The sequence below is a fragment of the Typopeltis vanoorti genome, chromosome 17, assembly GCF_054136105.1.
Source record: "Typopeltis vanoorti isolate ZY-2024b chromosome 17, IOZ_Tvanoo_1.0, whole genome shotgun sequence".
In the NCBI taxonomy this organism is placed as follows: domain Eukaryota; kingdom Metazoa; phylum Arthropoda; class Arachnida; order Uropygi; family Thelyphonidae; genus Typopeltis; species Typopeltis vanoorti.
Window position 1 is genome coordinate 103,121,829 of NC_143565.1, and position 19,380 is coordinate 103,141,208.

Consider the following 19,380-nt stretch of genomic DNA (forward strand, 5'->3'; position numbering starts at 1 on the left):
TTTGTCGATTTGGAGAAGGCATATGACAAGGTGCCAAGAGAGAAGCTATTCAATATGCTTCAGTTATATGGTGTCAATGGGGCATTATATCAAGCAATACTTAGTCTTTATTTGAGTTGTAAGTCAGCAGTTAGAATTGAAGGAAGTACAGGAAGATGGTTTAATGATAAATCTGGTGTGAGACAAGGATGTACATTATCCCCTCTGTTATTCATTATCTATATGGATCACATTATGAAGGAAAGTGGTATTAAACATGATATCAAAATTGGAGATGTTAATGTCAGCTCTTTGCTTTATGCGGATGATGTTATACTTCTAAATAAATCCGCTACAAGTCTGCAAGATTCTCTGACTAAATTGAATAGCTGTTGTAATAGATATGGTATGAAGGTCAGCAATAAAAAGACAAAGACAATGAAAATAGGCAGAATCATTGAAAATGTCAACTGTGTTGTGAATGGAGAACCTGTGGAACAAGTAAAACATTTCAGCCATTTAGGCACGATTTTTACTGAAGATGGTAAATTAAATATAGAAATAGACAACAGAATCAGCAAAGCTATATGGTGGGAAGTCAATTGAATAAATTCATATGGAATAAGAGAGAAATTAGTCAGAACACTAAATTAGCTGTATACAAGACAGTGTGTTCAAACCAGTTTTAACTTATGGATCTGAGAGCTGGGTCAGAAGTAAAACACTTGACCAAAGACTAGAGACTTCAGATATGAGAGTCCCGAGAAAGATTATAGGCGTGAACAGATGGCATCAATGGCAGTATCATATTAAAAACGAGGATATTAGGAAAGAACTTGACATTGTCAGCATCCAGGAATGCGTTAGCAGAGCTAATCTCAGGTGGTATGGTCACTTAAATAGAATGGGCGAGGAAAGATTAGCAAAACAAGTGTTCTCTGCCAGGTTGGCAGCAAAACGACCCAGAGGAAGACCAAGATATAGGTGGATTGATACAGTACAAAGTGCTTTAGACGATAGAAATATGAGATCTGATAATGTTGGAGTGTTGACAAGTAACAGACTGATTTGGAGGAAAATTGTAGATAGGAAATTAATAATGATGTAATTTTTTTCGTGTAGTACTATCATATCCTGTACACCCCTTGAGGGTACATGGCAGGAATTTGATGATGATGATGATGATATTATTTGTATCCCCATTTTAGATTTAATCAACATCAATACCAAAAAGAAGTGTCTGTTGGCACAAATAAAAGTAATGTCAGCCATTTGTGAAGAGAAATATTTGAATCATTTTATAACAATATTATATCTGTGAAACTGTAATGTTCTCATGAAGAATTTACTGAAACATTTCAACTTATATGGCGAATAATTTAAAGTGCAAAAATAGCAAATATCACTGAAGTTGTATATCTATAAGAAATGCAACATCACATAGCCAATTAACAGTAAATGGTTTTAGCTGAATTTCTTTTCAGTTTCTTAAGAAGAGATACATGATCTTCCAAACTGTTGAAGCCTAAGCATTTGTCTCCAACTCAAAACATACTGCACAATAAAAGATAAGCTTTATATGAACATTTGTCAAAAACTGAAGTAATTCGGTTCCCTCAACTATATGAAACTTAAGACAAACTTGAAATTAACAAGGATGGAAATGAACTGCAGTAGCATCATTCTTGTATAGTGATGTCATTCATTATCATAGTAAATGATTAAATTTTGACTTTGTTTTTTTATCACTTATAATATATTTTTGTGTCATTTTGAGTTATTCCTAAATTTTGCCACTAAAAACAAGATGACCTGACAAAGTTTTAAGATTCCAACCAAATGTTTTCAATAAAATACACCCAGCCAGAGCAGATTTATATACATGCAGAAGAATGAAGAATAAATTAATCTAATCAGAGTTGAAATGTTTTGTAAAAAATGAACCCTGAAATCAATGAATGCTTATAATTTCGTTTTCTCAGCTTGAGTACAAAACTGAGCAGTGTTCAGGATTAAAATCAATTGGCCATATGTTGTAGGTGTTTGGTTTACACAAAAGTAATCAAAATAATACTAAAATTATATAAAACAAATGAATATAGGAGAAAAACTCTAAATAATAGGTAAATGAGAAAGGGTACCACTTTTAATAACTTCATCAGTGAAAGTGAAATTTAATTAAAAGTGCCAATATCTTATCATTTACAATACACAAATTCCAGAGTTTAGCTTTCTAACAAAACAACAACAACAAAAAAAAAATCTGAAATAAAAATTTTAACTTGTTCGAAGCATTTTTGCCTGTCGCTTTTCTTCAAGTTCAGCCTGCTGTTGTGCAATCACTAATTTCCTTTCTTCAAGGAAATTATGATATTCTTCTTCACTTAAATGATTAACAACTTTGATTCCACAGGTTCGTGCACTATCTATTAATAATTGACATACATGTTGTAAGGGTACACAATCAAACGTAGGATCTTGACTTTTGATTAATGCTATTTCATAAATATGTTTAACTGTTATTATTCCTGCAGTTTCAGATTCTACAAAGAAAATATGAAAAGTAAAATTATATTAGATATTTAGTTCTTAATGCAAAAATAGTCATTTAAGATAATAAGAAAAACATACAAAGTAAATATCTACAATATAACTTTTCAATATAAATACTATTTTTACCATTGTTCATAACAATCTTAACAAAAATAGAGGGCTTTTTCTTAAATAAAACTTCAAAATATATCCTTAAACCAATGAATGTGATTAATGGATTTCCTGGTAAGTATCCTCAAGGGATGTAAAGGATAATCTAACAATATTAAGTGATAATCTAATGAAATCACAGTGATAATCTAACAATATTAAGATTTCATTACTAGTGCCCTATCAACAATTTTTTTTAATTAATCAAGCATCTAATAAATCACTCCTAACTCAACCACCCAGAACTCAGGCTTTGAGTCTTTTTGTCCTGCAATTTTTGCATCAAACTTCCTTTTTTGACAAATTATGGACTCTACAACCATGTCAGATATAATTTTAATTTCCTGACATTTTGACCTTCATATTAAGGTCATCATCTGGAGTACACACACACACAGAGACAAGCTATATTACATTTCACACAGTATGCTAAAGAGAGAATGATATGATCAACGGTTATTCTACTGGCCTGACATCTAGTGAAAAATTAGATTAAATTAAAATAAATGAAATAAAATAACTACATCAAATCAAAGCTATATTCTATTTAAGATAACATCAGGGAAAATTTTTTTCTATACATAGTTTTATTACTGCAAAAATGGTGTCCTAATTTAACATGAGAATTGTTATATTAGATTTAAGATCCTGGTTTACCTATAGTCCTATTTCTAATTAACTCTTAGGGAGAAAGGTTATATGGGTAGAATATGTGCCTTCCATATTCTTGGGATTTTTAGACCATCATTGTTAAGATTAGGATGGTTGATAAGAATTTTTCACAGGCCTTCTTAAATTTACGTTCATACTGCGTTTTGGTGTGATGTAAACAACGGGTGCTTTTCCAGTCAATTCTATGTAAATTATTCAGGGCATGATCAGACAGGCCAGCTTCACCATAGTTATTAAACTTAATGTGACATTTATGTCCCTTTTGTCTGATAGGAATTGTGCATCCTGTTTCTCCTATATAGGGCAAATTACAGGTGTGTAGTGAATATGGCATACTCCAGGATGGGCCAGCAGAGGAAGTGGATCCTTGAATGAGTTCGGTAAGTTTTTTAATTTTGCAGGAGGTTTAAAGGTGGCTTTAAGGTTGTATTTCTGTAGTATTCTGTTTATTTTATCTGATAGTATGGAATGGTTACAGTTTTATTGTAGTCTACTTTACTTTTGTTTTTAAGTGAGGTCTTGTGAATTTTGTTGATAGTATTTTGGCTGTAGCCATTTTTAGGAAGGTATTGCTAATAACTTTTAATTCATCTTTAAGTGCTTGCTCATTGGAACAAATCTTCAAAGCCATGCTTTTTAATGTGTTAATGACACATTAAAAAGCATGTTTTTGTGTTGGGTGGTGGTAGGAGTTTTGTGTATATATTGGCCAGTATGTGCAGGTTTCCAGTAAACACTAAAAGAAGGATTTTGCATCAAACATGTTTAGTCATTTTCCATTCTGGTTATGTGATTATGCCATCTTTCTTAAACCTTGCTAACATATCTGTAAATACTTAAAAAGTAATAATGTTTTCATTATAAAATATATCTTCATTTTATGAAATTGGTTTCACCTTTAATACAATCACTACCCTAATTTCCTTCAGTTCACTCAATATCTGCAACCTTCAATCAATTGATTTATTTCTTTCTACCTCACCTCTCAGGGTTTATATATTACCACTGATTTGAAAACTGCCATGCAGTGCTCTTTTGGCTGATGTCTCTTGGTCCATGTAAATTTATTAAATTGGATACCTAAGGCAATACTAAATTTGACTATTTATGGAAAAAGAAATTATCTACTTCCATGAACCAGCACTCATATACTAAAAACTGTGTCTAAATGGTTAAAATATTTTTGTTGTTCTACAGGTTACAGAGTGAAACTGGTGTTTCTCTCCCCTCCCCATTGTTTTGTGTGTTTATTACTGATTTTCATACCAAATTTGTTACAGTCATGTAATTTCATAGAATTACAAGTTTAAAAGTAGGACATCATCTACATAAAATAAAAAATGATTTCATATCAAATTTAATAGATTAAATCAATTAAGAATGTGATTCACAGAAATTATAAATAAACAGTGGAGACAGCACACAATCTTGGCCTTACATATAATTTAATATTGAACCATCTTCTAAATATTCTTCAATTATATTACAACTTAAGTATAAACTATATACTGCTCTGTATAAAATTTCATTTGCACCATATAATTTTAACATTTTGAACAGCTTGTCCTGACACCTTGTCATTTATCATCCCAAAACTGGCAATATTTCTGGTTAACAGAGATATTGCTAGAGGTCTATAAACTTCTGAATGAGTGTTATAGAATATTGTCTGATGAAATTTTTCATTATATGGAAGTTGGGTGGAGAACACAGGGGGCATCCATGAAAATTAAGTTTGTTTGAAGTTAAGAAAAGGGTAAGAGCTAGATTTTTCTCTCACAGAACAGTGAGTGAATTAGTTTGCCTTTAGGGGTAGTGAGTATATCTAGTGTGAATGAATTTAAGAGAAGGTATCAACTGGTTTGGGTGATTTTTAGCTTCTCTTGATGATTCCTTGACTCCCTTGAAGTCTATGATAATAATAATACTTATATTTTTTTTACACAATCGAGACAAGCTCTATAAACTCAAAGAGCTTGTCTTGATTCTCACCATGCCCAAGGTGGGATTCAAACCTACAACCTGACAGTTGGAGAGTGGATCAATCAGACCAGAATGTCCTTAATGTTTTAGAATTTTGTCACATTTACTTTATACTTCATAAAATTCCAGTTAAAAATCAGATGTTCTATGATCTCTCTCTGTACATGCAATTCACCCCTCCCTGATACTAGGGAGATGCTTCATCTCCAGCTCCATAATTTTTTCTTGTGTTTCATCTGCTATGTTTGTGTGTGATATCTAGCACTATCTTGCTAAAAGGAGCATATTTTTAACTAACCAGTGTTGTCAGTTGGTGTTTTTGTGGAAAAACATGCCCTCAGTCTAGTTTTAATCACAAAGGTTGGTGTTGACGAAAGCCCATCTAGAACCAGTTCTAAAAAGATGTTCCGTAACAGACACAGATCTCAATATTCTATGAAGCACAACATGACCATGTTTACAAGAATACAGAGGCAAATGCCAACAACTGTCTTCTCCTTCAGAGTGCTCATTTTAAAGCAATCAGATGGCAGCCAATAAAAAGAAAGCCATTCAGATTGATCCATCGTCAGCTATACTTATTTTCCTCCTCCGGTGCTTTCAGAACATAACTTCAACATGTTAAATCCACTTTTATCTCTAATGGTTATAATTTTTTTTAAAGGCCATTATTATTTATTATCTTTTCTTACTGAGAAGATAATAAATAACAATGGTTTTTGGTCTCAGTCTCTTCAAGAAGATATTTGAATGTATAGAATGGAATTCTTACATTCAAGGTTTATCAGACAAATTAGAGCTCCTATCCTTTCACCATCTTCTCCGTCAATACAATCTTGTTTATCACTCTTCACCTACTCCACACACACTTTTACTCAACTTCAAGAAAACCAGGTTTTTCTCTGACTTCCTGCTATTCTATAAAAACTTTGTTTTCTATTATATGAGATCCTTTCACTACCCATTATATATCTATATTAGGAACCAATATTTTCATGGTTGCCTCAAATGTGATAAAATCAGTATTTTTAAAATTAAATATTCTATATTTAATCAAAGAGAAGATTTCCCTACATTATTTGGTTACAACTGTGCTAGAAATGGTACCATCATAGCTACATATATACATCTATAATAAACACAATAGTTATTGCACCCTGAATAATTAACTAACTTTTACATTTCTATTTCTATACTATTTTATGAAAAATCATGTGTAGAAATAGAAACGCGATTCTTTTTAAAAAGCATCATCCCATGTCCACCAATATTCTGTGCCATACACTGCTGTTGCCTTGTCAGCGATAACAGCCAAATGCAAAAAAAATCACTAGCTTAATCGAATGATTTCGGTTTTGTGACCACATTTTTATTAAAAAAAGACTGTGAAATGAAAAAACACCCAATGAAAAAACCAGGAGTTTATAATATTCACTGTTCCTGTGGCATCTGCTATGTAGACCAGACTGGGAGATCTGGAGAAATCTGCATGAGCGAACATCAAAAGGACTTAAAAAAAAGAGAGAACATAAGTCTGGTTTAGCATTTCACACAACTTCTACTGGTCGTGATATACTCTGGGACAGAACAAACATGTCCTACATTAATAAAAACTGTTTCACAAGAAAATTCAAAGAGGCAGCAAATGTGATCAAAATTCCTAAGCAATGCAATAAAAATCAAGGTTTGATTTTAAATCAAGTTTGGTCAGCGTTTATCAAGAATTTACCCAGTTCAGACCTCAGACAGAGTGAAAGTGAACCACAGAACGCAACATCAAATAGCATTGTTTCCAGCTAACACATATTAACGGTTATATAGATCTGTTATTCGATTTTATAACGAACTTTTTTGATGTTCATAATACCAATAAATGAACTTCTTTTTTTTCGTAATTTCTTATAGTTTGTGCTTTAAACTGTTAGTTATCTTTACCCCTGAAGATGTTAGTCTGACAACTAATGAAACTTATTAGGTTTGTTTTTTAGTACTTGTTTAGTTTAAAAAAACAAGTACTAATTTTTTAATAAACACATTTTTAATAAAAATGTGGTCACAAAACCAACATAATTCGATTGAACTTCTTAACCACAGAATCCTCGTCATAATCACTAGCTTGTTACTTTGAAATTAAACACCATTCTACAGGTTCTGAGATCACCAATATGCCATGTTGCACACTGTCACTGCCTTGCCATAACAATGGTCAGTTGAATAAATATGCATTTTTTTTTAATGAGGAAAAATATGCAGACAAGTCACGTGATTCTTTTTAAAAAGCATCACCCCATGTCCACCAATATTCTGTGCCATACACTGTTGCTGCCTTGTCATAACAGCTGGATGAATAAATGTTTTTTTTTTTGTTTTGTTTGAATGAAGAAAAACATGCAGACCAATCATGAGTTTTAACAAGTATGAATTTTGTATGAATATGCTTGTATAAACTATAATACATTTAATATTAAAAAATTATTATTATTATTTGACACCTCAAAGGAATCCAAAGACTCATTGAGGGAGGGAACCTGCTCTACAACTCCATCTCCACCATTCAATCACCAACTGACCACAACTACACCAATGCCATCTACCACCCACCACTGGTATTTCCACAGACAATCACAAACATCCATTCCCACAACAGGATTCGAACCCACAGCCTTTTGGCTGGAGAGCGGATACGCTATCCACACGGCTAACCAGGCAGGCTTTGTCCATAATTTTTAAATTTTAAATTATTTGTCCATAATTTTAAAATCACACTCACTAAGCCCAATTTATTTGTATGTAATTAAAAACAATATTAATTAATAAAAAAACATAATCTGAATTACCAGCCAACCATACATACAAAATTATCATGTCTAAATGTGTAGGAAATTTTTCCACTTGAATCTTCAAGATCAGACCGTTTGTTGAGAATCCATCACTTTGAAGTAAGGCTTTATCAGTGTTTTCAAGGCAGCACTTTCTAATTTTTTTATTTGGTTATATTGTTTTCCAGTGCCAATATACAAACACCTTGATTCTTCCAGAATGACGATACTATTAAAGAAGGCAAAGAAAACGTTTTACACACTTCAACATATTTTGCACCCTATTCTAACTCATGAATAATTTTGACTTTTTTCATGAATTGAGAGACAATTTCTTTTAGTAGACATGTTTCAGATGGAATGGTTTATTTTTAACTTATTTTACAGTCGTGGCAGTGTTTGGATCAGGTTAGATAGGAGGAGGACTGAGGGCTAGACAGTGGAGAAGTAGGTAGAGAGGGGACAATTTGCAAGGGCAAGATTATGTTATAAACCAGCCCATAATCTGATGCAGGTGGTCATGAAACTTGGTCTATTCCAAGAACTACCTGAGCAATTAAGAATGTTTGCATAGTCACCAAACTTTGTACAGTATATCTGTGTAGTATGTCTACTATAAAAGTGAACAATTGTATGGGAATATGCATAAATTAAAATTATGGCTTTTTGCTAATTACAGCCATGATCTTGTTATTTCTGCACTCGTTACAACAAAGTACGACTGTATATATATCTAGCCTATAATGTAATAATATTTTTCATTTTTTACGTAATTCAGATAACAAACATGGAACTCTTTTCTCAAGCCACTTTAGACCTCCCATCTATAGACCAGAACACATCTATGAATATAGAGAAATCTGAGCCCACAGCCTAATCAACTGGAGAGTGGATACAGCCAACCAGGATGACAAATTGCTTTGAGCGTGAATAGAATATGCTACTTTGTTTTCAAATAGTAAAAAGGAAATGAGAACTAGATTAACATCAAATCAGCATTATCAGGAACACTTGATAATTTTTGTTTTTTTAAATAGAAAATTACTTAAATGTTTATTTTCACATATCAGAAGATACAGATTGCCCATGATGCGAGTTAAAAATTTTGCTCTAAAATTTTCACTCTGGTATCTAGAGAATATTCAAGAATATTCATTTATCGCTTTAAAATTAGATAAGAGATAACCAAAAGGCTCAACAATGAAAACATGTGAACTGCTAGTATGTGACAGAGTGGCATGGTCTAAAATACACTAAGGTCCCAACTGCATAAATTTAAACAAAAGATAAATTATATCATTAATCGTTAAAAAAATATATATATATACACGTACACACACACACACACACACACACACACACACACACACACACATTAATTAAGGAATGCGTGAAGAATTATTTCCCATAAGAGCATTACCTTCTGACAAACATTTCTTATGGACCTTAATCTTTTTCCAAAGGATGTAGTTTGGTGTAGATGGTATGGTCTGCTAGCCCAGACTGATCTGGCTAATGGAATTTAATGTAATCAATATGTTCATCATCATGAACATATTGATGATGAACCAATCTACCAGTTGGGTCAAAGAATCTGATAGATTCTAAGTTTATCCTTTGTAGAGCTCAAATAAGCAGAAATCTCATTAATAAAATGAAAAGACACATGAATACCAACATATCTAAACAATTTGACTACTCCCTGAGGAACAATTATAACAAAAGGAATGGTAACATGATGGATGACCATTTCTTGGGAGGCAGATGGCAAGGAAGTCCTACAAATATGAATGACTGTTGACAAAGTGGTCTATCATGTTACCATTCCTTATGTTAAAGGTGTTTCTGAGGGAACAGCAAAACTGATTGGATCAATTGGCCATCATATGTCCTTTCTTCCTATTAATAATATTTCTGCTTTTTTTTTTTTTGGACTCTGCAAAAGATACATCTGCCTTTAGTCTACCATGGAGTTTTATCAAATTATGCCATCATGGGCTATCACACTTTGGCAAACTGAGAGTCCGTGGCTGTTCATCGTGATAGACATATTGATTGCATTAAATTCCATGAGCCAAATCAGTTTGGATTACCAGAATATGACATCTCCAAAAACATTAGGAAATATATATATATATATATATATATATATATATATATATATATATATATATATATATATATATATATATATATATATATGCTAAGCAAAAAAAAGGATGGGCAAGCACTACTGAATACACGATCATAAACGCAATAAATGCATACTAATATGAACTGTCATTTTGTATTTTGGGATGATAATTTCCCATAACTTGGCAAGGATGCAATCATCAGAATTAAATCTTTGTCAATTATTACATAACTGAATAATTCACACTTCAAAACTGAGTTAGAGGTGTTCATAATAGAGAAAAACTTACTTTGCCTGTCAGGATAAATTGCATACTTTCATCATCATCATTCAACATTATACTGTCAGTTTTTACCTTATTCCTTTACTGTTTGTACATTGCTTTTCCAAACTGAAGTTTTGAATAACTAAAATGTACAGTTTAAGGCATAAAACTCATATGCAAGATTGCTCCTTGTGATGCTAAAAAATGTTGGCCTATTCCTGGGTATTACAACGATTTGAGTGTTTTCCTTTCAGTAAGATAACAGTAACAAGTACTGCCATGCGCAAACATTGAACATAAGTTAAGCAATTTAAATCACTTCTGCCTGAAAATACTGCTGCTTATTATAAAAAAAAAAAAAAAACATTTGAAACCAACACCCCTTGCCTGCCACTCTGATTCCAGTTGTGAAATTATTATTATTTTGTAACACCTCCAAGAAGTCCAAAGACTCATCAAGGGAGGGCACCTATTCTAACAAATCTCCATCTCTACCAACTATAACTATCATTGTCATCTACTGCCCACCACTAGTATTTTTTTGTGTATGTTCTGAAGGCCGATTTGTTTGTATGTAGGATGAAAAACTCAAGTTTCTGGGAGAAAAAACCCTGATACTCTGTATGAGATTGGCTAACTCACCTTCAATTGAAAAACCCATATAAAGATTCTTCCCATCACAATAACAATCAAACTTAGGCTTTTTCCAATCGAATGGCACAACATACCATTGTTCTTCCAATTGTACTACAGAGGCGCTTAAAAAGTTCCTCTAGTCAGCAACTACAAATGAATTAACGATGCTCTCTTCTTCTTCAGGCAGTTTAGCACCAAGGAGTGCAAACACCACTTCCACTGAGCTACACAGGGTCCCTTGAAATGAAGTGAAACTGTAGCAATGCTTGCCTGAGAAAGACCTACCAGGAACAGATGGGACAAAATGGATTGAATACATTCACGTAGAAAACATGAGCAACAATATGCATAAGAATTAAAGCCAGTATGTATGAGAAATAGAGCCAGTTTCTAAGCACACAAATTAAGGTACAGATAAACAAATATCACAATCAAAAACGGAAAGCTTTCAAGTCAAAGACAAATTCAGTTTCCATCATAGACAACCTCATCTTCTGATACAAACTAAATGTTCTGATGACACTGCTTCCATATTAATCTAATTTTCATTTCCTTCTTCTAACTTTAAAAAAAAAATAATTAAATTGAAATATATATCATGGCAGGAGTCTTGGTAGCTTAGTCGGTATAGACAAAGCCATTTAGTCAGAAAGACCAGGGCTTGATTCCCGTCCATGATGTGAGGAACCTTTATCTGGTCTCTTTCGACTAAAGGTGAGTTAGCCATTCTCATATGGAGGTAAAGAGAGTTTTTCACCCAGAAACTCGGGTTTTTGGAAACAAACCAGCCCATGAACACATGCATCTACAGACATAGGACACACACCAGGAGGCAAAGGGCTAATCAACTTATCCTCGATACGGTAGCAATTAAATGAATAGAAAATCCTCAACACTGCAAGATAAAAGAGGAGGGAAGGAATAAGAAGAAGAGGATATATCATGGCATACTCTATTCACTTTCAAAGCAGTTATACCCAAGCTTATTTCATATGGGTTATACATAAATTCAATTCAATTTGCCAGCCTGGTTGGGAAAGTGGTTGACTGCTCTCCAAGGAACAGTCTGCAAGTTCTACTCCTATCATGGATGTGTGTAATTGTCTTTAGGTGAAATATGAATTTCAATGGATAAAGTTAGTCCTGCTCTGCATTCCATGTTTGTTCTTTAGAGTGGGGTATCTAAATTATGTAAAAAATAAAAAAGTATTAGTATGTTTTATATTATATATATATATATATATATATATATATATATATATGTATATGTATATACTTATAAAAGCACATGACTCTTCTGCATGATTTTCCTCATTAAAAAAAGAATACAACAAATGTATATTTACTCAATGCAACAAGAGAATGATACCATAAAGCACAGCATAGTGGTAAACATGATTTTTTTTACCATTTTTATAAAAAATTATAAAAAATGAAAATTTTAAAATTCTGCTAATAAAAATAAATCATTACTGTATACAGATAATTATAAGTTATAAGCCAAATGGAATTTTTGCCAGTTTTAAGTAAAGTATCACAATGTTGCAATAAAGTATTATTTTGAACATATATGTTAAATAATAAAATCATAATTATATACTTTTTCTATATGATTTAAAATTTTTTTTATTTAATCATAAAAATGGATCATCAATTCAAGAGAAATGAAAGAATAAAAATAAATTACACGCATACTCTTACCAGAATTCATTGCTCCTTTAAGACATCCTGCAGCTTGTTTCAAAAAATAGCTATTAGGAGGTTTATGAATTACCAGTTGATAACTGCGATCAGGCTATTAAAAAAAATATAATGGAAAAATATGAAAGAAAATATTTTTTTTTATTCAAGATTTTATAGGAAAAATTCAAAAAGGAGACATAATACACATTTTCCATGATAGATAAGAAATTGTTTATTTATTTATCAAACATGTTAGGGGATCTGACATAAAATTAAAAAACTTGAAAACTTCCATTTACTAAAATTCATGTAACTCTCAATTGTAATTATTTATAGAATCTTGCCAGTTTGCTATTTTCCTCAGGAGAATGAATTGCAATTCTGTTTGTCGTTCCAAACATAGCAGAATGAAAAACAGAATGAAACATGGAATATCAAAAGATTTAATATTAGAATTAAAATATTAAACAAAACATTAACACTTAATTCTAATCGAAACAATTATCCTCTTAATAACAATAAACAATAAGTTTCTAAACAGAAAAACATTTTCATAGCAGCAGCAGCTCAATAATCAAATCTCAAATTGAGTGGCACAGAGCCATTAAGAATCACAGCTTCAGTGAGAGAGGAAAAGAAAAAAAAAACTTTTTTTTTTTTTTGCTCATTTTCTTGGAAGGAGAGTGTCACTACTTGAATAACTTTCCATTCCAAATCTTCACCTAGATAATAACTGGACCTCAGTGTTTTGGGTCTATAATTACACTTAGACAATATATGACACTTTCAGCTGTTTCAAAGCTTACTCTCATGGCTAGCACTAATGGTTTTGGATTGAGAAGCCTCAGCATTTTTTGTTCACTGCTTAAGGACAATTCTCTGGCATGGAATATCAGATCTCAAAGGCACACATACCATGATATAAACTATCCTCCATGAAAAATCATGGAGATTGTTTGGACAAAGTGTATATTGGTATTGGTTGTTATAATCAATATATGAGATTAAGTGAAAAACAGGAGGATAGGCTTGGGGGGGTATGAAAAATTTTCAAGCATATGTGGTCATAGTCTGGTTAATTATTAATATAAAATAAACTATATTTACTGCTTTTCAACAACTTAGTTGTGGAGTATCATCATCCACAATATATTCCTAAATCACTTCAATTTCTATACTGTATACTGTAGGTTTTGCAACTTCTGGTTTGCATGTGTGACTAATATACCTAGTTTAGCTATAAATGACTATTACAACTTGAACAGTACATAAACCTTTAATCTATCAGTAAATCATTTACAGATTTCAGCACATACAAACTACATGTATAACATGCATATAGCAACATTCAATGTTTGAAATTTCCCACGTTTGCTTTTATGCACACCCGAAGTTTGGAGGCCACACATCAACGGTGACATGCACAACATCCAATGGAATGCTACCACTGTTCACTTCAAATCCAGCTTCAGCCTGGCAATGCTGGGGTGTCATTTCTTGCACGCTACTTTCTCAAGCTCCGACCACAATTTGAAGTCCAATGAATAAGATCGGGACTTCCAGGCAGCCAATCAGATGGTGATATGTGGTCAACAGTGGCATTGCATGCCCATTTAGGTGCATGTGGCATACGCAACCTGTGCCACAAAATTCACGTTAATTTGACCATATGATTGAATTTTTATTGATGTATGAAAGTTTTATGAGTACATAGCGCATCAGTGATCATCTGAATCGGTCCAATGCAATTAATTGTATGATAACTTTGAATACTTTAATTTATCAGTTAATATAATTTTAAACATGGAAAGCATAAAGGTCAAATGAACAATAGTTATGCTTCTTATGCGGTATTTATGTGAGAAGCACAAAGAGTTTACACTGCATGGTGAGATTAGATTATTATTGGCAAATGCTATGACAGGAGATCTGAGTGAGAAACAGATAATTTGAATTTTTATATAAATTTTTAATATGGCTGTATAATATGCACAGAAATCAGAAGTAATTATTTGAGAAATTATTATTTTTCTAGACTGAACCAAAGAATGGGTGAAATAACTCATTTTACTTATTTGTATGCAAATTCCAACCTCTTCAACTATAATCATACAATCTGCGAAAGCTCTGGCAGAAAACAATACATTTAGTAGATTGTCAACACTGTTTAATTTTGTTTAATTAGTCAACAGTGTTGACAATGTTGAGAGAAACAGTGTAGTTCGCATGCACTTACGGACATGTATAATGCAATGCATTATGGGAAGGGTCACTACCCAGACTGCTTTCAAGCTTTATTGAGGTCTCATCAGTGGGAGCCATACCCAGAAGTGATACCAAAGCAGAAAACTTTGTTTGCTTACGCTTGGATAAAGAATTAAACGAAGAATATAATTTCTTGACATCTTTAATTTATAGTATAACCAAGTGGAAAAACTTCTAACATCTACCTCTAATCCAGAGTATTTTAGTAATAAGGTGTGACACATTTTGGCTACTTGTATGTGGAAATATGACTTCTGCAGTACTTCAATCTTGGTATCACTTATGGGGTCTGGCTCCCACTGATGAGACCTCAATAAAGGTTGTAACCAATCTGGGTAACCTTTCCTATAATGCATAGCATTATGGACTACTAAGGCAAGTGATGTGAAGTCATTAGCTTCTATATATGAGTTACCCAGTACTGAAAATACTTCAGGGGGCAAACTTTGTTTGCTTACACTTTGATAAAGGATTAAACCAAGTATATAATTTCTTGGTATCTTTAATTTCATTGTCTTGTTATTGCTGATTTTCATACGAAATTTATTACACCAGTTATTCAATTTTGTCAGGGAATCTTGCAGATTTGTACTGGATTTATTTAAAATAAATCATCTGCATAAAGTAAAGAGCATCTTCAATTTTCATATCAGGTTTAATATCACTTTCCTTCGTAATGTGATCCATATAGATAATGAATAACAGAGGAGGTGATGTACATCCTCATCTGGCACCAGATTTAACATTAAACCATCTTCCTGTACTTCTTTCAATTCTAACTGCTGACTTACCATCAATGATCTAAGTAATGCTTGATATAATGTCCCATTGACACCACATAACTGTAGCATTTTGAATAGCTTTTCTCTTGATACCTTGTCATATGCCTTTTGCAGGTCTGCAAAACTTAAATACAGATCTTTGTTATATTCCCACGATTTCTCAACTATTTGTTGTAAAGTGAAAATCTGATCCTGACAGACTCTATTTCGCCTGAATCCAGCTTGTTCTTCACTAAGATTCCTTTCCACAATCCTTCTCAACCGTTTCTCAAATATACTTGCATAAATCTTACCAGGAACACTCATCAGGGAAATACCTCTGTAATTCTCACATTCAGTTTTATTTTCCTCTTTATATATATTGGTACTATGAGCTCTACTCCAATAATCTAGAATTCGTCCCTCTGTGCAGGCCTTCTGAACTATGCAGTGCAGTCACTGTAAGACTTTCATACCTCCATTTTTGCACATTTCTGGTCAAATGTCATCCACCTTCCACTGCCTTTCCATATTTCCGGTTTTTGCTGACTTTTCTACTTCAAATATGGATATGTATTCCTGATATTGCATGCCTGATTGAGTGTTTTTTTTACCACTGTACTGTTACTGCTTGTTTCATTTAGCAATTTTTCAAAGTAATTACTCCATACTTCAAGGATATCTTTTTCTCCAGTTTTCATGTCACCTTTATCATCTTTAATTCCTTTTACAGAATTTTTTCCTCCGTTTGAGATTTTTCAACAGCCTCCAGAATATTTTGCCACCTTCCTTATGATATTTATTTTCTATGTTCTTACCAAATGCTTCCCATGACTTTTGTTTAGCTAGTTTTACACAGTGTTTAGCTTTCTTACATTTGTCTCTGTATAAGTGCACAAGCTGACATATTCACCAGGAACGTTCAACATGCTTTCTTCTTTTCCTTCACTGCTTCTTTAACTTCCTGTGTCTACCACCATGGAATTCTGATTTTTCTCTCCTTGCAGACAATCTCACCACATGCCTCTCTGGCTGAATCAATCAATGTTTTCTTCAGAGCTGGCCACTGAATCTCCAAGGTTTGGGTCCTATTCTCAAACTTTCTTGAATAATGTCTGTGTATTTTAGTTTACAGTTCACATCTGAGAGCTGCTCAGCTTTTATTTGCTTTAAAACTTCCTTACATGTTCTTCTTTTCAGTATTTAATTCAATTTTATCCTGCTCAAGACTAAATCACTTCCGATTTCAAATCCTCTGTACACTCTTAGTGTTCTGCACCAATGAGAAAACATCACTATCAACAGTAACATATTTGAGATTACAAATGAGATTACTACTTTGAGGGAAATTAATTTATATTTGTATTTAGGTCAATAAACCTTCTTGCATTCTAACATTCATCATACTCTCTTGATCATAACCTTGTAAATATTTTATAGTAGTAGCTATACAAGGCCAAATTCCATTTGATTACAACAGTTGTAATTGTGCTACCTTATCTATTAAAAAAAGGAAATAAAACAAACTGAGAATTCGAGGAAATTTCCTACTGTGTGTTCAGTTAAGATTTATAAAAGCAAATTTCATATCAGGCAAAGAAAATTTGTGAAGGAGAAACTTGGAGAAGAACAAGCTGGGTTCAGGCTAAATGAATTGTCTGGACCATTTTTTTTGAAATTTATTAACAATAAGAAGTATTACAAATGAAAATATAATATAATAGATGCAACACGTACTAAACAATACAAGTGATAATAATAGATAATAAAAAGTAATATTAGATAAAAAATATCCTACAATTATTTTTAAAGTGGTAATATAGAGATTGAAAGTTAAAAAAAGACTTAGGAATAAAAAACAGAAAATGGAAATAGATTAGAAGGAACTGTACGTGTGTAACCAAGGGCCATAGCCATACTAAATACTATAAAAATACAAAATATAGGCACAATATAGTCACTAAAAAATGAAATGACTGTATCTATGAGGACACATACATACAGACATAATAAATAACATTTAGAGTAATTTTCTGTAATATACATTTAAAATAAGTCAACATTATTTAGTTCCACGAGTTAGTCTCTCAATCTTTTTCTAAAAGTGTATACTGATATTATTATTATTATTACATCACACCTCCAGGGAATCCAAAGACTCGAGGGAGGGCATCTACTCTACGTCTCACTACTCCACCAACCTTCATCCTCTAACACCAATGCCATCTACCGCCGCCTACCACCACTAGTACTTTCACAGACAATCACAAACATCCATGTCCACAGCAGGATTCGAACTCCAGCCTTTGGGCCGGAGAGCAGATACGCTAACCACTCGGCCAACCAGGCCGGCGATTATTGTAGCTGCTTGTTGCCAAGTGTCCAAAGATGTGTGAAAAATTTCTTTGTTTTAGGAACTGCCAACAAGTTCTGGCCACAACATAAACCACAGTCTACATTATATACCAAAAAATTTATTGTACAATGTTACCAGGGTGTGCTGATAAGTTGTGATAATCATCATGAAGGAACTGAGGTAGACCATGTAACGTACACATTATTCTACATATTTTCCACAAAGTGTTATACACTTGTTACAACGCTGCTACATCGCTTGCAATCCTCTGAGAAAAAAAAGTCTTTCCCTTGTTTCTCAAATTGGTCTATTTTTGTTCTAGTGTTTATAAGAATAAGAATTTTTCAGCCTCCCCCCTTCCCATATTTCTTACATATCTTCTTCTTTTTCAGATTCCATCAGAAACATTAGATGTAAATATTGTATTTTCCGGTGTATAAGACGCACTTTTTTCTTTGAAAATAGGTCTGAAAAACAGGGTGCATCTTATACGCCGATACTCAGTTTTTTATTACTTTCATTTCTGGAAATGAAAGTAATAAAAAAGTAATAGAAAAGTTTTTTATTACTTTCATTACTTTCATTTTCTCTGTTCAGAGTTACGCAATTTCTTTCTTGCTTCCTTGCAGTGTGTGAGAGCATTCCAGTTATGTAGAGTTCAGTGGATGTGCATGCGCTGTCATCAACAATCACAGCTGTGTTCCTGTTCGTTTAAACTTTCCAAATGTTGTCGTGGTTGTTGTGAATGGTGATAAATTTCTGCTGTTAAGTTTTCTCTAAATTTCTTGGCAAATTATGGGTAAAAATGTCTGCATTGCTACAATATTGCATACAAGTTACGTGTGATTGCGTATGCTAAAGAACATGGAAACAGGACTGCAGAAAAGCATTTCGGGCCACCCCCAACTGAGAAAATGATAAGAACTTGGCGGAATCAGGAAGAGGATCTAAAAAAAGCAACTCACAGTAAACATAACCTATGAAGTGGAACTGCAAAATGGCCAGAACTGAATACTTGGATTTTAGACCACAGAAAGTAGACTTACTTATTACTTCATATTTGAAATACTGTAAATTCATTATAATATTCAGTGATAAAGTTTTTTCCCTAAAAAATGTGTATA

The 19,380-nt window shown here is 32.8% G+C and overlaps 1 protein-coding gene across 1 annotated transcript in view; it reads right to left on the reverse strand.

Annotated features, from left to right (window-relative positions):
* Positions 1-2,001: 2,001 nt before the first annotated feature.
* Positions 2,002-19,380, reverse strand: part of mRpL11 (mitochondrial ribosomal protein L11) — a 32,762-nt gene continuing 15,383 nt past the window's right edge. Inside the window, exons 3-4 of the mRNA XM_090407378.1 lie at positions 12,893-12,986; positions 2,002-2,522 (exon numbers count right to left, since the gene is read on the reverse strand). Of these exons, the coding sequence (XP_090263504.1) occupies positions 2,257-2,522; positions 12,893-12,986 (360 nt within the window). The 3' untranslated portion in view covers positions 2,002-2,256. The remainder of the gene's footprint in view (positions 2,523-12,892; positions 12,987-19,380) is intronic.